Source organism: Calypte anna, chromosome 4 (genome assembly GCF_003957555.1).
Source record: "Calypte anna isolate BGI_N300 chromosome 4, bCalAnn1_v1.p, whole genome shotgun sequence".
NCBI lineage: Eukaryota > Metazoa > Chordata > Aves > Apodiformes > Trochilidae > Calypte > Calypte anna.
In genome coordinates, this window is record NC_044247.1 from 16,240,323 (window position 1) to 16,263,924 (window position 23,602).

The following is a 23,602-nucleotide window of genomic DNA, read 5'->3' on the forward strand; positions in this document are numbered from 1 at the left end:
CTCCAAGGTCCAAGAGTCAAATCCTGAACTGGTCCCCAGTCCAGCCTTCCCAGCACCTGGGAGCTCTCCATTTTGGGATCCTCCTCCAGGGTTAGCTCTGAAAGAGAGCTCTCAAGAGTGGGGAGTGCCTCAGCACAGCTGCCAAGAGCTTCTTTTACCTGCAGAGCCTGAAGCAGAGCCAGCAGCAGGAGAACAAATGCTCAGGTTAAAGGTAAGAAGATAAGGAAGTTTACTCCAGACACACAAAAGCTGTAACTTTTTGTAACTTCTGAATTTCATCTATTTCCTTCTCCTGTTCTACTTTGCTCTGCTGTTTTCTTCACAGGAAGGGTTAAATTCCTGGATGCTTGGACTCAGGGAGGAAGGCTCCTTCCAGCTGCAGCCCTCAGCCACCTCTTTGCAGCACCTATTGCTTTCCCTGGGTAAAGTCACCAGTACCAGGGCTTTATTTTAAAGGACTTTGCATGCCACCTCCCAGGGGCAAAGAAGTCCAGAGGGGAAATGTCACAGAGGGTGGCATGGACACAGTAACTTGAGCACCCACCATGACAGACCACAGCTGACTGAGGAGAGGGGACAGGGGGACACTGACTAATCCCCAGCAAGAAGAGGGCATTTAGGGATAAAGAACTAAGCAAGCCATAAATAAAAATGCATAAATAAAACCAACTGTAACTCCTCTACAGCTACCTACATCTAACCAGTGGGTATTGTGTAAGCCTGTAGTAATTTGAAATTAGAAACTACTCTGGTTTTATGCTTGCTTGCTTTTTTCTCAATTCTTTTTTTTGTTTGTTTTTTTTTGGTTTTTTTTTTTGAGGTAGGAGACTAAGGAGAAAGTCTCACAAGAACTTGCAGTAGCAGAATGCAATTCCAGGTGGGATAGGGCCAGGATAGCAGAGTTTGTGTTACAAAGAAGTTACAAAGAGAGGGGAAAGTTTTTCACACAAGTATTCCAGACTCAAAGCTCATTTCCATTCTTGAGTCACCTTTCTGTCCTCCCCTCCTCTTGTGAAATATTTAGAATATTCTGCAAATATTTAAAGAAAAAAAGACCATGCAAACAGTTCAAAACCTGTACTTTTACACTAACCAGCCCCACAAAGCCAGGGGGGCAAAGGGCTGTTGACAAAAAAAAACCCAGACCAGTACAAAACAACCACCAAGGATGTGGTGTTAGAGCTGCAACCATCCTAGGGAACCATTCCCAGGAAAAAGAAACAGAAGTTGTACTTTAGTCTGACAGTCCTCACCTGCATGACTCCTGCCTGCTTGGTTCAGGGGCTCAGGCAGCAGGGATAGGGTGGGGGCAGGTTCAGGCAGCTCCTGGGCTCTGTGCCCTGGGCTGTGTGGTTGTGTGCATCAGACTGAAGGGCTGTGGTTTGGAGAACAATCTTTTCCATCAGCATCCCCTGATCCAGCCTTCAGGAAGTTCCTGCTTCTAAAGCCACCCTCTGCCTTTTAAGCTTCCTCTTAAAGAAACAGGCTTCAAGACACGTTCCAGGGTTTCTTCTCTCCTTGCAGGAGTGCAATATTCAAGCTCAGGTATCTTGTAGGAAAGGTAAGAGAGCAGTCCTGAGAGAGGGACACAGAAGAAATTCAGTAAGGACACTGGGAAGTATCTTTTTTTTTTTTTTTCTTAAATGTTGTCTCTCATATGAGCTAGATTTCAGAAGCAGCATCCCTGGATAACTCTAGAGCAAGCCCATCTGTATGAAAAGGCTTTTATACATGATCACATATTTCACTCAAGGGTTTTAATTCCACAGTTAAAGCATAAGAGCATTTTACAGCACTCTTTATGCACTCTGTAAATTATCAGTCAACTGTGGCTCTGTGGAATTAGCAAAGACTTAGAGAAGTCACCAGGCATTTGTTACAGTGTGATGGCACAAGGTTAACTTTCACTTTTTTATCCAAATGAAGGGTGGAGTCACCTGCTGGCAAACTTCTCCCAGGCAGGGCCTCTGTCTCCATGTGCAGTTGTAAAACACTCACTGGACTGTGAGCATTACCAGGCAGGAGCATTGGAATTTAGGGACAAATTAGGCAAAACCATTAAGATGTACACCCACAAACTGACTTCTGCTCTGAAGGTTGAAGTCTGTGTGACCACAAATCCTGCATGTTCTCACTATCTCTGGCTTTGTCTGGTTTCTGTGCCCCTTCCCAGCTCTTCCTTTCAACAATCTGCCAGGATTAGGATGTTTGAGCAGCCAGTCTGGCACTATGGAAAAACCTGCCTGGAACATCAGCAACGTTTTAATCTTCCAGCACCTCTGTCTGCAGCCAGAGAAGAAACATTTTCATCTCCTGGCTGCTTCCACCACCTGCCTGATGTCAGGTTGGCAAATGATTGCACATCCCCTCATTTCTAACATTCTAACAACCTTCAAATCTTCGCTCCCTGCCCTCCCATTCGCTGCCGCCTGCCCATTGGAGTGGGGGGGTGAGGGGGGGGGAAGGGAGGGGGTGGGGAGTCGATGGGGGGGGACATGAGGGGGGTGGGGGGGGATAGAAGGGTATGGGGGGGATGGGGAGGGGAATGGGGAGGATGGGGGGCGGGATGGAAGGGGCTGGGGGGGCTGGAGGGGGAATGGAGGGGGGTGGGGGGGGGAAGGAGAGAGAATGGTGGGGACATGGGGGAGGATGGAGGGGTCCTGAGGGGTGAGTGGAGCAGAGACTTCTCATGTACCCAGTGCTGTTTTGCTCATGGCAATTTCAATTTTATTGATTACATTAAACCCTTAACAGAATATTGAGTCTCAGTCATTTTTAACAGGTTGGAAACGAAACTACACAATTTTAATAATTTTAATAAAACAGTAATGATAGATAGGAAAAATTACTAAATATGTTCAAATATACCAGAAAATTGATACCACGTTCCTTTCCAGTACCCCCCAATAACTCTCACGTCACCACCAAGGCTGCAGGGCAGCCCTGGGAAAGTCCAGGCTGGACTCCTGGAGTCGGCAGCAGTCGGGAGCTGGAGGCAGGAACACACAGATATGGGCTGGCATGGATCAGGAGCACAGGCAGAGGAAGGGATGGAATCCTCCCAGGGTGCAGAAGAAAAAGAGGGACAGGTGAAGAAGGGGAAGCAGAAAGGGAAGAGGGTTTGACCCTTGTGATCCCTCAAATTTATACTAGCACATGTGTGGGATGGAATACTCAATTGAATGGTCAGTTTTGGCCATCTACCTTGTCCGTTCCTCCCGAAAGACAGGCTTCAGGTGTGATCTTTTTACTTCCTCTCTCCTTCCAGAGGGCAAAATTTCACATCAGAACTAAGTAGTGTCCTTGGCTCTGCACACCAGTCTCTGGCTGTAACTGTAAACATCGAGTGTTATCAGTCCTAGAGGCAGACACTGTCTGAGAAACTTGCTGTTAATTTCAGCAAGTCCAGGTAGTTACAAGAGACCTAGCTAACAGTAAAAGTACAAGGCAGAAAATTACCTTTATCCTGGCCAAAACCAGGACACATAGTCAAGAACAAGGAAAAACAAATGCAGAAAGCATAAAAAAAGAGACCTGCAGAGCAGAGGAGAGGAGGAGGTGAGAGAGCAAGGCCAGAGAAAAGACACCAAGGTCAGTGAAGAAGGAGGGGGAAAGTACCCAAGCAGAGATTTTCCCACAGCCCTGTGGTGAGGTGGCAGCTGTGCCCCTGCGTCCCATGGAGGGGTTCAAGGACCACAGAGAGGTAGATGTGGATCTGTAGCCCCTTTCTTCAGTCCTGCGACCAAGAGAAGAACCATGGGATTGGATGGGCCAAGTGGGGGAAAGATGCTTCCTGTTTGAAAGCTTTAAAAATACTCTAAGTCACCTTTATTTACTCTTTTTTGTGTCCGGCTTAGCAGTGGTAACAGCACAGCCTGCTAGCCAAGTCCCTGCTACTTCACCCTCCTTTACATACCTTTACATACAAATGCACTTCTTCAGGGATGCAATCACAGGCAACTCCACAGGTGATTCAGCAGACATCTTTGCCAAGAAAAACAACTCTGCTTTTCTAAACTTTTGCAGCAGATGCTCTCCTCCAGAAAGCAAAAGCAAAAACCCACTGTTCTTCAGTAGGTGACCCTAGAGACAACTCCACCAGAAGATGACAGAGGAATCTCCAGAAGCAGGGACAGAGCACAACACTGGTCCAGACTGCCCAGCTGACCAATTGTTTCTCTGGGGCAGCACATCCAGGTTCCTCTGGTGGAATCCCAGACAGGACCTTCAGACTTCACAGTCAGCTGGGGAACCTTTGTGATGTGACAAGTACCAAGTTCTAGATCCCAGCTCTGCTAAGAACACAGCTGGGCTTGCTGCAGACAGCCAGTATGTTCCAGTTATCTAGCTGTTGGGTATGATTGCATCAACATGTAAGTGCACCTCCTCAGATGCACCTCCCCATCAGCTGTTAACATGCTAGCAGCCTCTGCATAGCTTACACAATCAGACACAAGTACCAAAGTTTATTAAAGTCTGCTTTACACAGAAGAAATCAAAACACAAGTGTTGATTCTTATTAAAACACATTTACAACTCTTTTGGAAGAAAGGAGGTGAAGTCTATAGCAGAACAGAAAACAACTTTATTTAGCAATGGTTTAAAACCTGAAACATCAGGCTAGTGATCAGTACTTTTACAAAAAAAAGTTCATCTGGCAGAACCTCAACTCCTACAATCCCATCCCACCACTAGCTCTAGCATTAGATCCATACATCCTGGTGTCATGAATGTATATCGACTGCAATCAGAGAGGCATTAACACTACCACCTGTCAAAGTTGGACTGTAGAACTTTGTGGCTGTAGAAAGAGGCACTTCATTGGAAAAGTCTGAAAAAAATAAGCTGACCCACCAATAGGTAGAACTGATGGCAGTATTGACCAGAAGTCTCAAGAAGAGTGAGGAATCCAATTATGTAGAGCAGCAAGAAAAGTAAGGGAAAAAAAAAAGAGTTCTGTGGTTACACTGCTTATTTACACATTCTATCCTGATGATGGTTCCTTTGTGGCTGGCTCATCATCTACAAGAGAAATTGTATTAGTTAGCTCTCTACAGCATTCAATTAATCAACAGAAATACTTCTCCAAAAGCATCTGCTCGTTGTGAAAAAAGCACAGAGGAAATAGTATCTGATTTGTATACCTGCTCCACGTAATGTCATCTGTGATTACAGCCAGTTTTAAGCAAAAGCTAAACTACAGCACACCTACACACAAAGCATACATCTCAGTACTCCTTGAGACCAGCTTGTCCTGTTATAATCCTAGTACTCCACTATGTACCATTTGCTTTGCTCAGAGTCTTCTCTAGAAACATTGCTGCCTCGTTTTTATTACTGCATTTCAAAAAACGACTTCCCATGTAGCTAAATACTGTCTGACTGCTCAAAGAAAGCAGACACTTCTGTTGGAAATGAAGAGAGGGGACAGGCTGTAAGACAGCCTACTGATCAATATACTTTTTAATAGGTTTTATAGACTAAGGACACCTCACTGACCTCACTAAAATGACCAGTACCTGTAACACATTCCTAAATAACCAAATTAGTTCAGAGTCAGCACACTACTTCAAATTAACTTTGTGAATTCTCTCAATTTAACTTCAGACTCCTCCATTGCTACCACACCTTATTTTTAATACCTGCAAATTACTTCAGCAAGTCAGGTGAGCACCCTTCCTCCTACTTGCAGGCAAGGTTATTTAAGGTATTGTGTACCCAGTGGCAGAATGGACAAAATCTTGTTGCTGAAGTGCATCGACACTTACCCTTCTTTTTCCACTTAGCCATTAACTCTACTGGGAGGTCATGTATCATTGCTGTCATTTCCCCCAGATGCTGATAGGATGCCAGCAGAGATGACAGGGAGTATTTTCTCTCAGAAAGAGATACTGGCGATGGTGTCCTGGTAAACTCTTCATCCAAGCACAACCGTTCCACAGGACTGCACAATTCATCTCCTCTTCTTTTTGATGCAAGAAATCCTGGGCCTGTTCCACAGCTTTCAGATTCACCACCCTTACGTCTTTGCTGGAGCTCCTCTTCACCACCAGATGCAGCCCATTCAAGTGCTTTATGCAAGCTGGATGGGGACTGTGGCTCTACATTTGAGTTTTCACTACCCCCCTCCTTTCCTGAGTCATCTATTATATCTGTGCTATTTAGGATGGTGGAGTCAGACCCTGAGCCTGCAGATGTGTCAGTCTCTGTGTAGTCCAGTCCTTCTGGAAGTGTCTCATCCATTATCTGATTGACAAGTAAGGCTGATACCTTGCTGTGCAGTATCCGATCCACTAAGGAACCTTGAAAGTCACCTGGAGATGAAACACTTCTCCCACCATTGTCCTGCAAATAAATGCTCAGAGTATCCATGCTGATCTGTTCATTTTTATCTTCTACAGGACTTTTGTTCAAAATAAATTTTAATTCCTGTGCTTCTGTCCTCTCACTCTCCCACATTCCAGATGTTTCCAAAACCGGAGATTCAGTGATGTGCCTCCTCATCTGCTCTGGATGTCTAAGGTCTGTGGTATGTAACAGAGACTTCTTTTCTGGCAATGGAGCAAAGTCAGGTACAGGAGTTGCAGCGACAGAACACACAAGTCTGGAGTCTGGTGTAGCATCCATTGCAGCTGCTTCTGTTGTTACCTCATCTGGGGCCAGCTCTGTGTCTGATGAGCCACCAGTCTGAAGAGCTTTTCTCCACGAGCTTTGAGTTTTAGTAACTAAATGGAACAAACCAAGATAAAATTTCAGTACTTTAATAACCAGCCTCAATTGTTCTGTTTTTCTTCTGCACCTTCATTAACATACACAATCCAAGAAGGAAACTTCATATGGCTGCTTTCCCTTAAGTTTCCCTTAAGTTTCCCTTAAGTTTCCTTCCTCAACATAAAGGGAATTCTACATAGAAAAAAAAATCCATGTTAAATCTAACAGTATTAAAATCTTAGAGGCCTACTATGTCATATTACAGAGTAAGTGAGGCATTACAATAACTTCCTGCTTCCCTGAAGTAATTATTTTTCTTGTGTGACATGCAGTATGAATTTTAATCAATGAGTACTACCAGAACAGAGGTATTGACTTACGTAGATTCTCTGGAGTTCGAGGAATTTGTTTCCTTGTTAAAAATGGGTTGAAAGCCAGTGAGCTAATGAGATCATCTAATGCCATTCCTTTTCCATCAGCACTCTGAGGTGACTCAGACATCACTGCTTTTGCAACCTGTAAGATGTCAGAAAAGCATAAATCCTGAGGAAAAAATATTATAAAGCTCTCTATTTCTGTCACTTATGGATCAAAACATACCCCATTTTCCAAATGATCTGAAGAGTCTTCTGACTCTGCTGTCATTTACAGCTTAGGCTCACAATGACCATAGTAGCCTGAACTCAAAATGAAGGTAGAGGACTGAAATCAGAATTCAGTTCTGAGTTCCCTCATCATCTATGAACACATCCTTAAAGTAAGAAAGTGTGCTCAGAATTAATGGAAGACACTAGGCTAGAACTGCAAAAGCACAACTAGATTTTTATTTACATAAGCAGAACATTTTAGCCATGAAAAATAACAGTGCCATTTCAGCAGAAGCATCAGTTTACTTTCCAGTTTACTGTAGCACATTTTACATTAACTCCTGTGAAGGAATTCCTCAGTTAAATCTTAAACAAACAGGAAACACTAATTTCTGATTATAATTCCTAAGCCCCTGCTCAACAGTTAACCTGCCTAGGTTCAGAAATAAAAAGGACTATTGAATTCTTATTATATACAGTGATTCACAGATTGGAGCAGGAGAGGAGATAAAAACCATGCCATCCTTCTCCTGAAAGTGATATTCACTTAACTATGATTTACAGTGACTCCACAAGCTCCATTCTTTCAGGGTATACTCACACAAGCAGTGACCTCTAAAACTCTGGGACACTGATTAACATCCAGCAGACAAAACTTGGGATGCGTGCAGATTACAAGATATTAATTGTAATTTATTTAAATAGAAGTAAACAAAGAAAAAAAACTTTTTCCTAACCTCTTCTGCCAGTTCATCTCTGGCTTTAGCAAGAGTGTCTTTTTTGAAAGCAGACTCTGTCTGGGTAACATGATCACCTTCATTCTCACCCACTTCTGAAATGGTGGACTCATCTTTTCCACTTTTCATCATCTTTGGAGGCACTGGCTTTATTTTGCTCTTGCAAGTTTTAACATGCAAGTTCTAAAGGAACACACAGAAATTATTAGAATTTTTAAAAGACATACTAGAAAATTAACATGATGAAACTGCTGCAGAAATCCTGCTTTTAGTCAATAAAAATACTTCTTAAGTCTAACTAAACAGAAAACAGTTTTACAACTGTGTAAAGTAGTAGCTAGGATAGGGTGTTGCCAAGAACACAGATATCATAGAATCACAAAAAGTCAGGGGTTAGGAAGGAACCTGAAAGATCATCGATTCCAACCCCCCTGCAAGAGCAGAGTCACCTACAGGAGGTGACACAGGGACACCTCCAGGTGGGCTTTGAGGAAAGAGACTCCACAACGTCCCTGGGCAGTCTGTTCCAGTGCTCTGTCACCCTCAAAGTGAAAAAATTCTTCCTTATATTTACATGGAACCACCTATGCTCCAGTTTATAACCATTGCCCCTTGTCCTGTTGTTAGTCACCCCTGAGAAAAGCTTGACTCTGTCCTGTCCTCCTGGCACTTGCCCCTTACAGATTTATAAACATCAATGAGGTTGCCCCTCATTCTCCTCCAAGCTGAAGAGCCCCAGCTCCCTCAATCTTTCTTCATAAGGGAGATGTTCCACCCCATCATCTTGGTGGTTCTGCACTGGACTCTCTCAAGCAGTTCCCTGCCTTTCTTCAAGTGAGGGGCCCAGAACTGGACACAATATTCCAGATGCAGCCTCATCAGGGCAGAGCAGAGGGGGAGGAGAACCTCTCTCAACCTACTATATCATCTGCACCTAGTCTGAAGACACTACACTGAACAACTGTACGTCCACGTTGCCTTTATGTAACATCATTAGCCTTAATTAAGCTCACACACAATTTTGCTTCTCTAAGTCTGACCACTATTTGCTTTTCAGCAAGTGAGGAATTAAGAGACACACTGAATGTTGTAATGAAGCCAGGTGCTAGTGAGCCTGCTTCCTTCTGTGCTTCCCTAAAGCTTAAGGCCCTGACAGCTTTTAGACTTACAGGGCTGTCTCAGATGTGTAAAAAAATTCATAAAAAACCAACACCCCCACCAACCAAAGACATCAAAACTAGAACACTGCAACCCTCCCTAGGTAAGGAGATAATAAAATAAAGATAATAGAATAATAAGATACATATACTAAACACATATATATATAAATAAAAAATACCAAATACCACGAACTACAATCACTGTAAAAAGCACAGAATAAAAAGCACATACAGAGTTAACTTCTTTGACAGCTAGGAAATTACAAGCAGGAATAATCACCTTTTCAACTGAAACATCTTCCTCTTCTGATTCTTCCAGCAGCTCCAAAGGTACTGAATAGATCCTTGGGGGAATAAGGGAGGAGGAGGTAAAAACAAAATAATCCTTGAGAGACAAACAAACAAGTGGTTTGCAGTACTCAGAAGGCCATTACGTGTTGTGTGCCCCCTATCTGTCCCTTACAATTCCTCTCAATTCGTCCCGGTCATCAGAAGGGAGATGAAAGGGAGATTTTACTCTAGGGAGAACATGTGACACTCAGAGCAGATTGAGCTCTTGTTGTGTATCAGCCTCCCAAAGTTAGCAGTAAATGGTAACATTTTCCCCTTGATTATCAATCAGAAAAAGATGGGATTTGGAGATACATTTAGTAAACTGGTCTCCTTCATTCTGCAGTCAAAGGTAACTGGAAAGTCTTCTGCAGACTTGATAATCTTCTTTTCCCTGGATATTCTTCCACTGAACTGTCTCTGGCACCAACAGCTCTGTTCCTATATGAGCTTCATGATATTTTACAGTCACCTGGCTACCAAAAACTTGTGTCTTAACACTTCTGATGAGAGCAGTGCTAAGTGCATGGCTCTCTAAAATCACAGAATCATAGAACTGGCTGGGTTGGAAGGGACCTCAGAGATCATCAAGTCCAACCCTTGGTAAGGTACAGTCCTCACTTCCTCAGAAGAACACATCTTAAAATGTTAATGCTTGCTGTAACCTGCCTTTAGATCACAAGCAGACAAAAGTCCACGCTGTATGAAGTCACAGAGAACGCCAGTCTTGAATTGCCAGCTACTTGGACAACCTTTGAGACTTAACATGCAACAATGCCTACTGATGTCTGAGTATAGGACACCCTTCCTTTGCAACTCCCCTTTCCTCCTAGTAGGACACTTTAAAGATTCTCTGGGAATTGCATCATGAAATACACCATTATTCAAAAGGTCATTAAACCTTCCCGGACTAAGTAAATGAGGAACAGGCCAGAGCTTGAGAATACCATTCTTTTATGTTCCATCCTTTGCTGGAACTGAAGTTACACAACTAAATGACATTACAAGGCTGGCGAGAAAAGCCTTGTTGAGAAGGCTTAGCACATTAGTTCTGCTTGGGAATCAAAGTTTTTTCTTGTGGTTCAGTTTCAGTTGTTTGGGTTAATTTTTATTTTTTTTTTCCAAACACACCAAAAGGATCCTGTGAATGTCTGTCCTTTCATTCTCATGCTTCACTGAATATATATGTCTACCTCAACCCAGCCTGAGAAGTGGAATTCTGTTTTCTCCACCTGCCTCTTAAAAGTTGAAGGAGTGCAGTTAACAAGTGAGGAAATTCATGCAACCAGTTGATCAATGGGTCATCAGCTGGAGAAAGGGCAGTTACTTTATGACTATCTTGCTCAGTCAGGTGGATGCAACATGTAAAGGAGTGGGTCACTGAGATATTCCACTAAGGACCAAGACACAGAGTATAATCAACTCAATTGCTCAATAACATCATACCTTCTTTGTACTGGTGTTGCCTTATCCATCACAGCTTCAAGTGTCTCATCCTCTTTCTCCCAACCTTCTTTCTGCATAGAGTTGCAAACCTCTAGAGAAGTAAGCCAGAAAATTTTATTATTATTTCCATTTTTTTCCTGAGGCTTCCTAGGTGACACAAGTGGGTGACACAATCTGCACCACTGTACGTTATTAGCAGGATGGGCTTTATGACCACTTCAAGAAAAATTAATTGATGCATAAGCAGGATCTTGGAATCAATCCTTTTGCTCAGGTACCACCTGCAGCCACAGACACCACTAGCATCCAACGCCTGTTTGTGCTGCCCCTGAAGACACATTCACTCTGCATGATTCTATCTGCTGCCCTCCACATACCAATCATAGGTTTCACCTTCCCCCAAAACCACAATCCCAGCCACATGTCAGCAATATCCTCCCCTCTCCATGTGCACATCAGCTGTCTGGCATATCAATTCCACAAGGTGAAATTCCTCCCATCTTTTCACCCCATCTTCACCTGCACTTATCAAGAAATATCTCTGGGGACAAACTCATCCCTCTGAACAATGCTGCCCCAGTCCAAGCAAGGCGAGACACAAAGAAAACGTTTTGCACATTACCAGAGGTACACATCTCATCTCAGGACTCTTCAGAGGTACAGTACAAATTGCATCACATCATTTGGCTGCAGTAGTTCTCTACTGACTCCAAAATTCACCTCAACACCACCTACAAAATTCAAGCTCTCTTTAAGAAATTAGGAGAGTGTCCTGGTTTGGGCCAGGATAAAGGTGATTTTCTGTCTTGTACTTTTACTTTTAGCTAGGTCTCTTGTAAGCAGTTGCACTTGCTGAAATGAACAGCAAGTTTCTCAGACAGTGTGTTTCTAGGATTGATAACACTTGATGTTTATAGTTACTGCTAGAGACTGGTGTGCAGAGCCAAGGACACTGCTCAGCTCTGAGGAAAACATTTTACCATCCAGGAGGATACAGAGGTCCCACCTGAGCCCTCCTTTGGGGAGGAACAGACAAGATAGATGCCAGAATTGACCAAACAGAGGATTCCATCCCATATACGTCACACTCAGTATAAATTTGAGGCATCACGAGGGCCGAGCCAGATCTTTTCCGGATTTCCAGATTTCCAGACTTCTGAATTTCCTGATTTCCCTTCCTCCCTTCCTTCTCGGCATCCTGGAAGGATTCCATCCCTTCCTCTGCCTGTGCTCCTGATCCGTGCCAGCCCATATCTGTGTGTTCCTGCCTCCAGTTCCCGACTGCTGCCGACTCCAGGAGTCCAGCCTGGACTTTCCCAGGGCTGCCCTGCAGCCTCGGTGGTGACGTGAGAGTTATTGGGGGGAAGGGGGAGGAATGTGGTTTCCATTTTCCTGTATATTTGTATATATTTAGTAATTTTTCCTATTTATCATTACTGTTTCATTAAAGCTGTGTAGTTTAGTTTCCAACCCATCAGTCTCTCTCCCTTATTCTCTCTCCTTTCTTTATCAAGGAGAGAGAGATTAATAGAGAGCGTCTGTTACTCAGTTTAATCGCTGGGCCAGTGTTAAACCCTGACAGAGAGATTAACTTTTAAGGCTCACCATTTAAACAGGTAGGAAGATAGTTTTAGTTGTGTCTGGATACTCAGATCAAGCATCTTAACTAGAGAGTTGAGAGAATAGCACATGCTGGTTTCACAGAACAACAGAACAATTTGGGTTGGAAAGGACCTTCAAGATTATCTAGGTCCCTTGCAATGGGCAAATACACCTCCCATTAGACCACTATGCCCAAAGATCCATCCAACCTGGTCTTCAACACTTCCATGAATGAGGCATCCACAAGTCTCAGAGCAACCTGTTCCAGTGCCTCACCACACTAACAGTTAACAATTTCTAATATCTAATCTAAATCTACCTTCTTCCAGCTTGAAACCACTCCCCATTGTTCTATCACTGCATTTCCTTGTTAAAAAAAATCCCTCCCCAGCTTCCCTCCTGGACCCCTTCAGGTACGAGGTAGCCACTCTAAGGTATTCCTGGAGCCTCCTCCAGGGTTAACAACCCAAACTCTCTCAGCCTGTTCTCATAGGAAAGGTGTTCCAGCCCTCTCACCATCTTCATGGATCTCCTCTGGTCTTACTCCAACAGCTCCCTGGCCTTCTTGTGGCTGGAGGTTCCAGAACTGGACACAATACAGTGGGGTTTCACAAGAGTGAAGGAGGAGAGGGGGAGAATCACCTTCATTAACCTGCTGATCACACTTCTTTTGATGCAGCCCAGGACACAGCTGACCTTATGGGCTACAAACACACATTTCTGGCTACTGCTGAGCCACCAATCAACACCCTCAAGTCATTCTCCAAAGGGCTGTTGTCAATTCCTTCTCCACGCAGCCTGTATTTGTGGCTTGAGATTGCCCTGACCATTCATCTCAAACTTTCTGCTATTGCCAGAAGCTCACAGCATTACTGAACAGCACTTTCATCTTTGAAATTTTTAAGGCAAATCAACTTCCATTTGCAACCCCATAGCCTTCACTTTACAGCTTCAAGCCTCATACCTACATTCCTGAGACTGCTGAAGCACTGCTTTTGTCTTTCTAAACAAATGGATCTCCCTTTTGCTTTTCACCATGAAATTCCAAGACATATCTGTTACATCATTTTTCCTAAAATCAACTACAGTTCCATGCAGTTAAAGCAGCCTTCCCCCTGATTTTCCATTTCTGCTTTGCAGCTTCTAACCTTTAACTCTCTCAACACCTTGTCAATAAAGCACTACCTAGTAAAACACCTCAGTTCATCAGCTGAGTAGCAGGTGCAACATCCATGTCTCACCAAAATGAGCTCTGACCAGCACTGATAGCCTACCAATTGAAAGCAATCAACTCAGAGACCAGGTAAGATCCTGACTGAATTGCAGTTTCTGTGGAATCACAATTTCAGAATGCAGAGGAAGATGCCTAACTGGAAGGACCGTCCATTTCTCTACTCAGCTGGCCAATTACTCCTCCAGCCTGACACAACTTTCACTTTTAAAGTGAATGTGTTCCCTAGAACACACAAGTAAACTTTTATACATGGAGATCTGTCTCAAAATCCTCTCTGCCATAACAAAACACACCAAACAACTCCAGCATTTGTTTCTTGCCACATCAAAAGCTTCAGAGAATCTTAGAGATAAGACAAGGCTGAAAAAATAAAAGAAACTGTTGCAAGGCATCTTTCAGAACCAGATTACCAAAGACTGAAGATACTTCCAAACACAAGCAGGATACTTTTCCTGTTCCAAGTAACTTAACTGTGGCAGCAGAGCGTAAGGAAAGGGAAGCTTCTCCTGTTCACCCACCTGAAAGATCTGCGAGAAGCTGAGAAAAGACATAGTTCTCCTTATCTTCTTCTGCAGGTTTAGAAGACTGGGGTGGCACAGGCCTTACCCAATCAAGTTCCTTGGAAAGAAAAGAAAGAAAGAAAGGTTACACAAGCAGACTGAAAAAAAAAACAACCCAAACAAACAACTCTGTATCAACAGCTATCAACAGATAATAATTTACAACAGCTTTTCTGCAAACCGTCTGTCAGGCTCAGCATGAAACCATCCCTCTCTGCAAGGTAACTAGGCAAGGATATAACCTCAGATCCCTACAGCAATGTGCCAGAATGGAAATAATTATTCCTTCATCAAGCAGATGACTTCAAAAGGGAAAACCAGAACTAGGCCAGTGTTCAGACTGGTACCACATGAAAGCTCAGTTTCCACAGAGCAGTGAACACGGACAAAGCCAAAACCAATCACCTCGCTCTAATTACGCTGCCCTAATGCCTTGACAAGATGGTTCCATCCCCAACCTGAAATGATGTCCACAGCTGCCATTAAATCAAGTCTATCTTCTTAAAGAATGGCTATTTCAAAAAGTAGTTTCTGCTACATAGTGCTGATTCCTGTAACTTGTGTATAAAGCTTGCCTGCTGCATTAGAACACACCAGCTTAGATGAACACCTCTCTTACCTTCACCCCTTCTCTTCACCAGAATCAGAAAAACTGAATACTACTTACAGGATTCTGATTTAAGATTAAATTCAAAGGAGACACGCCAAGAAAGCTTTTCCACTTCTCTTCCCAGTTTTTCTCATTTACAGAAATAGATTCACTCGCTGACACACGATGCTCTCTCTCTGTCTTTAGCCTGTAACATAAAAGCATGGAATGACCTTGGCAAATCTGTTGGTGGAGATGATAACTCTGCTTAGCGTATTGCATGGCACCCTTCCCCCACAAAGTCTTTGGGAAGTATCAACTGTTTCATGCACCAAGAACCAGCTGGAATTCACAACCTAAAACACAGCTGCTAGGTAGTCTTCATCTTTCTTGCATTAGAGTTGGAAGAACTATCCATCCTTAAGCTTGCCCTAAGCCAGTTTCAGGTGATGTTTTAAAATCCCAGAATGGATTAACGTAAGAAAAAGGTTAAAATAGAAAAAAACTGGCGAGTTTCTCAGAGGCAAAGGAAAAAAACTGAACAGACCAGACATGTTCTCACTATGAATAGTATTATTTTAAAAAAAGGCTACAAGGTGGGAAAACCTGATCCTTAAACTAAAGGCAAAGAACCTGAGAAAACTTCCAGTCAGTTACCTCATTGCTTGCAAAGCCCGTAGTTGTCTCTTGCAGAGTGTAATCCTGTACTCAATGTCCTCAAGGTTAAATTCAGGTTGGCACGGACACTGTTCATCTTTCAGTGTTCTCAGGGTTTCATTTAGTAACTGAATGACTACCAAGAAATTCAGTTTTACACCTTTAAATACATTTCCTGTACAACGCTTGAAGTGCAGCAAGAAAAAAAAAAAAGAATTAGTGAACAGCATCATCAGAAAATGATGCCTTCTGTTGCTAGAACAGGGATACAAAGTGTATTGTATTATACACGTTTGTATTTTAGTTCAATTCCTGACTCTTTCATTTTTCAAAAAACACAGGAGTGTTTTCTGGAATAGCAGCTTGAATGAAGCCTAGAAAGCACTATGAATTAAGAAAACTTCAACTAGTGAGGTAACATGTTTAACTACTGCCCCAAAAGATGTGGTAGGCTACAGAATCTGAGAAATGGTCAAACTAGTTTTATTGTTAAAACAAGAGAAAAATCAAGTACTAATCAAACAATTACCAACACAGCTAATGAACTTAAAAAGTTAGTGGCTGAAACATAATCAATACAAAACAGTAGCACAATCATAAAACAGTTCTAGTAATCTAGTACAAGGTTTCTGCAGTGAGTACACTCCTTGAGACCAAAACCACAGTTTAGCACAAAAGACAAAATCTACATACTTGGTACTTGTCGTTTTCAACTCTGTGAGCCAACAGTCGTGGAACCCTGATATTAACATTAGCTCCATCCAAAATGCACTGACCACCAGAATCTTTTAGTACAGAATCCACAACTTCCTTTTCCTTTCTCAGAGACGTAAACGTTTCCATTATAAGTGCCCACATGCTGCGGACCTTAGGAGGCAAGAAGGACAAAAATGCTAAGTTGAACTGTTTGCCACCTGTAATAACAGTATCAACACTCCTTACAGGAAGATGAAGGAGTCAGCATAATCACAGGTAGCCAAGTGGAAATAACAGGAGAGGAGAGTATGTGTTGCAGAGCCATGGTAAGAAATAGCACACCACTACAGAAGAAAGGAAAAAAAATGCTCACCTTTTGAATTTTTTCAGTTAGGTCATTTCTGTTTTGGTCATTTTGCTTCATCCTATATGTAAACAGAAAAGGGCAAGTGGATTAAAATAAAATTAGTTTACACTTCATAAAACTGAGTAAGAAATCAATTTCATATATACTTAGTTACAAGGAAAAACACTTACTTCTCAGACTGTATCTGCAGGAGTGCATATTCATGCATTGTCTGTTTTATTTCTTTAACTAAAAGCCTGGGAAAAGAGTTAACAGTTAGCACAGATTTTTTAAAATTCCAAGTTCCTACTCTGTTTTCCTCAGAATTCCTGACCATCAATAACCCATCATGCTCACTATTCCCAAATCTGCATACTGAGGCAGTTTTATGCATAATGAAATACACCAAACTTAACCTTGACTTTCTTACCATAACTGTGCAGAAAGCAAGCCAGGAAAGCCACCAAGGTACTTGTAACTGAAGCAATTAAGCTTTTACTTGTTCTGTTGCAATGGAATGGCACTTATTAGATGAAGTTACAAGAAATGCACTTTAGCAACATAAAACTCCAAACATAATCAGAGATTGTACAGTACCCAAACCACACAGATTAAAAAAAAAAGAACAGAACACTGAATTAAATAAAAGCAGCTCGATCACCGAAGTTCTGCTGACAAAGCCAAACTGGTTTTATTCCATTGTTAAGCATCTAAAACCACAGAGGTGTGAATTTCAGGTGATTGTGCATCAATTATGTTTGAGTTGCACAGGATCTCCCGAGTTCTGATGGAGAATAACATTTTTGAAGGGTGTGACTCAAGGTAAGCAGGAGCACCAACACTTCCCAAGCAGGGTGCAAGAAGAGGTACAATTATAGGAATCAGAGAAACTGAAACTTTGACCTCTGTAAATTGTATCATTGAGCTTCCCATTGAAAGCAGAGCCCTCGATTAAGTTACTCATGGTCCTGTCAAGCTGTATGTTGAATGTTTACAGCAAGAGGGATTCCACCACTTTCCTAGGCAATTATTTTTTAAAATCCAGTTTTCCATTTAGTACCTTGGGCCTGCTGCCTCTTGTCCTGCCACCATACATTTTTGTGAAGATAGTTCCTCCATCTTCTCTACAACTGATTTTTAGATACTGGAAGATTGGGATTAACCCCCTTGAGCTCTGTCTTCCACAGGCTAAATAAACCAATTTCTACAGCTTTTACTCAGTCAAGTTCTCCAACCACTGTGGTCCTCTCCTAGAACCTCTCTCCTCCACTCAGCAGATCAAAGCTGTGTACTCCAGGTGTGGCATTAGAATCCCATCTCTTGATCTGCTGGCTGCTCTTCATACAGCCTAGAACGTCGATGTTCTTTCTAGCTATCACGACACAGTGCTGACCTGTGCTCAGCTTGTGCTCCAACACTACTCTCACCTCTATTTCTTCTTAGCAGAGCTGTTCCCCAGTCAGTTACCCCCAAGCCTGTGCTGCCACTGGGGATTATTCCATTCCAGGTGCAGAAATTCACACATCTTTGCAAAACCTCAGACAATTCTTTCTGGGCAGATCTCCAAACCTAGAAAGATTTCTCTGTGTAATGGCTCTTCAGTCCAGCATAACTACCTTTCCTCACAGTTTGGCATCCCCTGGAAGCCTGGTGAGTTTCAATTCTATCCTGTCCTCCATATCCCTTATGAATACAAGGAATACACAGAATCCAGTATTGACCCCAAAGGAACTCCACCCATTATCAGCTACCAGTTAGATTTTGAGGCACTGCCACCCTTGGGGTTCATCCCTTTAGCTTGCCTTCTGTCTTTCCAATGAGGACAGAGCAATTCTGAAATTATGCCTGGGAAGTACCTCTGCACCAACCAATGCATTCCACCAGTAACCAGGGTTTTTCTACACCCAGTTCATAAACATGAACCTCCACTCTCCCTTCTTCTATTAGAAGTGCTTTGTTACTTCTTTCATCTCACTGCTTCCTGGCATGGACACTAGGCTACTGACCTTGCCCATGAGGAGGCAAACAAAGCACTATTTTCCATCCTGTGACACTTGGAGCTTCCCACATCTTTCAGAATTGCACAGGGATCCTCCACATACTTCCACTTCCTAATAACATACCTTTCTTCAGGCTCTCATCAGGCTCTTGGAGTTCTAGCTCAACTTTGTACTTCATAATGACATCACTAGACACATGAGAAACATTTACTGATATTTATGTCTGGGAATCAGTCCCCCCTTCCATGTCCTAAGCACTGCTGCTTTGGTTTCTGCCTGTCACCACTAGGTCACTGTTTTAAAAGGGCTGGTTCCTTGTCATGCCTGCTTCTTTTTCCCCTTAAGGGATTTGATCACTTTTGAGCTTCAACAAAGATATCTGAAAATACTCTAGCACTCCTGACCCCTTCTGCCCTCCACAGGACACCTCTTAGCAGCACCCTGGGCAAGTGGAAATCAGCTTTTTTCAGTTCAGCATCATTTTTCCACTTGTCTTCCTCATGTTCTTCAGGAAGAACTTAAGTTCTACAGTCTGCCAAGGCACTGCTCTTTCCCAGATGGCTACTGAAACACTGCACTGCTTTCCCAACACAAACCAGGGTAAGCTGAAGTCCTCTACAGGAATCACAGCCTGCAAGTCTGATGTGCCTTTCATTTGTATGAAAAAGGCTTCATACACCCTCCCAGCTACAGAGGGAGAGGTGGATAGCAGATACCTACCAGGAGGTCCCCCTGGATGTAAACCCTCTCATATTGATGCAAAGGCATGTAACAGATCAGTCCTCTCATACAAAGCTAGGTCATGTGCACTGAAATTACTCCTTTAATACCCCTGTGACTCCTCCTCTTCTGCCATTTACTGAATAGCTATTAACTGCTCATGACAGCACTCCAGTCATGTCAACTACCTCACCTAATCCTATACATTCTATTAAGAAGAACTCTGCACAGGCAGTTCCAGTTATTTGCATTTCCAAAACCAGGAATGTTTTCCATAAGTAAAACCAAAAATAGCATAATTTTTGTGAAATAATTAAGCATTATGCAAAATTAAATGTTCCATGGTAATCATGACTGAATGTTTCATCCTGAGAGTTAATATTCCAAGATACAATCCTTCACATGTTAAGAAACCATGGCACTGTTAGAATTCCCTGGTCACTTTTAATGTCTCAGTAACCACATCTTCCAAAACAGTGCATCTCTTAAGTGAAGAACTAAGTTCTGTAAACTAACAGGCCACACAAAAGACCCTACAGATACCAGAACTGTCAATGAGAGGTAAAGGGGAAAAAATGGGTATCTGAACAAAACTCATCACGTAAGCAGACGCAGACCCTCTAAGTCCTTTTAAAAACACACATATATAAGCTTTAATTAAAAGACTATTTCTTTTTATATACTTACTGTCCTTTCTTCTCATATTCTTGAATAACAAAAGGTACCTTCTGAAGAATCTGCAGAAGCTTATGGTATGCAACTCTGTGCCTTGCCTTTGCCATGGACATGTCCTTCGGTACCAACTGTAAAGCTTCTGCAAAAGGTATGTCATTGCCTGAATGGAAGTAAATGCAGAGATTACAATTCACTTCTAGCAAACAGAAAATATGATCTGAAAGAATCACAAATAAAGCTGTCTGGACTCAAACAAGAGTGTGCAGTGCACAGTCTGTTTTGCCAGTTCTTTCTGTTGTGCATATCTTCATTCCCTCACCCTCACTCCCTTACCCTGCTCTTCTGGTCACCAATACAACACGAGATGGCTTGAGCAGACAGTACTGGTCCTTCAGAATTCCTCACTTTGTGAGGAAAACATAGCACAGGGGCTCAGTACTTTTGGATCAAACCATTGCTTATGTGGCTAAGTGTACAGCATTACACAAAGATGAATCTCGGAGCAAGACCCATGGATAGCAAGAGAAAGCAAAACAATTTGCATTGCTCTATCAGCCAGAGATCTCTGCAGCTAAAGAGAACCCTCTGAAAGATTTTGAACTGAGCAGCCAACTGACAACTAAAGTTCTTGGCATAAGGACTTGGCAGATTCACTGTCAAACAATGCAAATCAAGCACTCTTATTGTACCATTGCAGCTTACCTCTGCAGTTCCTTTTTATGTCCTCAAGCATTACATGTCTTGCAAGCAGATAGAGCAGGTGAATAATTTTAGGACCTCCAGGAGCCACAAGCAAAGACTCCGTGACTGTTATACGGACGCCTTCTTTATACTAGAGAAGTGAAAGCAGTTTTAAATACAAAACAAACCAAAGATATACTAAGCCTTAGCAACAGCCAAGCATTCAGATGACTATGAGAACACTGCGGATTGCTTGTGAGCAAGCCTTACACCCAGGTAAACTACTGTGGCACTATAGGTGACATCTACTCTAGGAGCTGTAGAGACACTCTTTGAGTGCTCACTCCCACGCACTATGCCTACCTCTGTACAAGACAGACTGTTTAAAAAGTCTTGTTTTACTAAAAAGTAAAAGTGTTCCAGGTTCCATGGACCTGATTGCTAGAACCACCATTAAAAAAAGACAGCATGAGAAGATAATAATCAATGCTGCTTGAAGCAATTAATTTTAGTTTGTAGTGAAATGAGGCAACCAGGTGCCACTAATTGCCAGGGAGTGAGCATGAGCTTGTGTCAAGCCCACCTGTGCCTGATTAGGGTGGGCCCCCACTGCCCATGAGCAGGACCAGGGGCCAATAAAAGGTGAGGCCTGAGACACAGGCAGGGCTCAGTCCTGAGCAAGCCAGCAGAGAGGCCAGTTGATCTTGGAGTAACAGCAGCGATCTGGGCTAGTCAGCTCTGAGAGCCATAGGCTTAGAGCATTGCTAGAGAGTCTCTGCTGGAACACCTGGTTGGACCTTGAAGCGCTGTTCCCTAAGAGAGGTTTGTCTTGCTACATTAGTTTGTCTCTTTTCCTTTGGAAATCTTGTTTTAAACTTTACTCCCTTTCCCCTGATACAAAGAAAGGCCAATGCTAAAAAAGTTGCCAGGAAGATGATTCAAGCATCTTTCAAACTCAAGTACTCTCACACAGAGCTGAGGAACCATTTAGACTTCTGATGAATCAAATACTGTTACTCAGGAAAAAGCCACAGCAGTTTTAAGACACTGGGCTATGTCTCACCATCTGAACTCCACTATGCCACAAATTTTCCCTCAAACAAGACTAAGATAAACTGTGTGAAAGAAGACAAGTGGTAAAACTGAATTATTTGGTGAGACCATTTAAAAGCTTTACATACTCCCTCAGAAAAAGAACAAAGTCACAGAAACCAGTAAAGCATCATTTTCCACTCCTTGTAATACTCACTATGATCTCTTTTAGCCATGCCACACACTGCTTCCTGAATCGAATATCTGTGATGCAGTGGCCTACACGAACACACTCTCTTCCCATTTAAGAAGCAATGGAGGGGTAAAAAGAAAAAAGAAAAAAAAAAGGCAATTTCAAAACATGTTTGAATATGATGGCCCAATTAATCAGTGTGAGACCAAAACTAAAAGATTTCTTAACAATGCCTCCCAGAGGAGCCAGAAAACGAAATGATTTAGCCTAGACCAGGAATAGAAGAATAACTAAGTTTCATTACAAGGTTTTAATTACAAAATGTTTCATTACAAAACATTACAAGGTTTGCTTGCCATAAGGTGTTAATTACAGGACATGCAAAGCCAGATTTTCCTGCAGCTCTTTCTAACACAGGAGAAGAGGGGAATTAAAATTAAGGGGTCAGAATGCAGACGGTTTTGATATCCCTAGCCCTACTCCAGCTACTCCTTTAACATGTAAGCTAAAACCACACAGCAGTACACGGCTTCTTGCCACGCTGAAGCTCCCAGCGGCAATCCCCAGCTGGGAAATGTTACTCACTGCTTGGTGAGGGAAATGAACAGGAAGCACAGAGTCCTTTGCAGGGGTTACAAGTTCCAAGAAACTCGCCAAGCTACAGATAATCTCAGAAGCCGCTCACCTGAAAGTTCCATGTGTGCGGGCCTTGTCCAGCTTAGTAAATAAGAAGAGGACGACGTGGTGAAAAGCCTGCCTGTTCGGCCTATCAAACATGTTCCTAACACACAAATAAACAGTCTCGTCAGAAGCAGTTAAAGGGCAGAATTAACACAGCATTTTAAGTGGCCGCAAAATACTGCTTTAAATTAAAGTGCTCCGAGTGCTTTGTTTTCTGCAGAGTTAAAAACATGCAACCTCCAGACATTTAACTAACTTTAAAATCAATTCGGCGAGCGTGCTGTCTCCCAAAGCAGTTCCCAAACCAAGAGGTCCGGAGCCACGCGGTTCACGTTCTCCGTGCGACTCTGTAGGACGCATCCAGCGGGGAGCAAGAGATATTACTACTTCTGACTTATATCTGAGGTGGCAGACACAGCTCGCTAGAGATTCGGGCGTTTCCTCTGTGTGAGGCACTGCCGGGAGTGCCAGAGCCCTGGGCGAGACCCTCCCTCCTCCCGCAGCCTGCGCTCCGTGCTGAAACCCCGGGCCCCGCTCGGGACATGGCTGCCGCACAAGGGCCGCCCGTCCATCTTCCTTCCCCTCGCCCCCCGGCTCTCCCTCTTAACTCACCGCCCCACTTCGACGTGGGGAGGACGTTTGAAGCCCAGGGCCAGCAAGTAGAGCCACAAGTGGTCCTTATGCCAGCGGAAAGCCATCGTGCCCAGCAGCTCACGCAGCACAACGCCCGTGACACCGGGGGAGGGGGGGGTCCCCTCACGAACGGAGCCGCCGCCGCTGTGCTGCTGCCGCTGCTCCTAACCGCCACTGCTTCCCGCGCTCAGTCAAGGGAAGCCGGGATTAGGCGCCAGTCGGCGCGCTGCCTGCCGGGAGTTGTAGTCCTGGCCCCCGTGCGCCGCCGAGGAGGCCTCGCTACTGCGCACCGAGGCTCAGCGGCCGCCAGCGCCATGAATCCCGCAGAGGCC

General features: G+C 43.3%; 1 protein-coding gene and 1 non-coding gene across 2 annotated transcripts; both read right to left on the reverse strand.

The window, feature by feature from the left end:
- Positions 1 to 6,234: 6,234 nt before the first annotated feature.
- Positions 6,235 to 23,505, reverse strand: LOC103528365 (HAUS augmin-like complex subunit 6; the record flags this gene model as incomplete). Its single annotated transcript, XM_030449407.1, has 16 exons — positions 23,250 to 23,505; positions 22,642 to 22,737; positions 21,981 to 22,059; positions 20,753 to 20,882; positions 20,063 to 20,210; positions 16,847 to 16,912; positions 16,683 to 16,734; positions 16,307 to 16,480; positions 15,614 to 15,798; positions 15,035 to 15,164; positions 14,326 to 14,425; positions 10,972 to 11,062; positions 9,476 to 9,539; positions 8,036 to 8,218; positions 7,092 to 7,227; positions 6,235 to 6,725 (listed from the first exon to the last, which is right to left on the reverse strand). Coding segments are annotated over exons 1-16 (2,211 nt in total), but the record flags the coding sequence as incomplete, so codon positions are not given.
- Positions 9,631 to 9,772, reverse strand: LOC115598234. The gene has a single exon (XR_003987505.1).
- Positions 23,506 to 23,602: the final 97 nt, after the last annotated feature.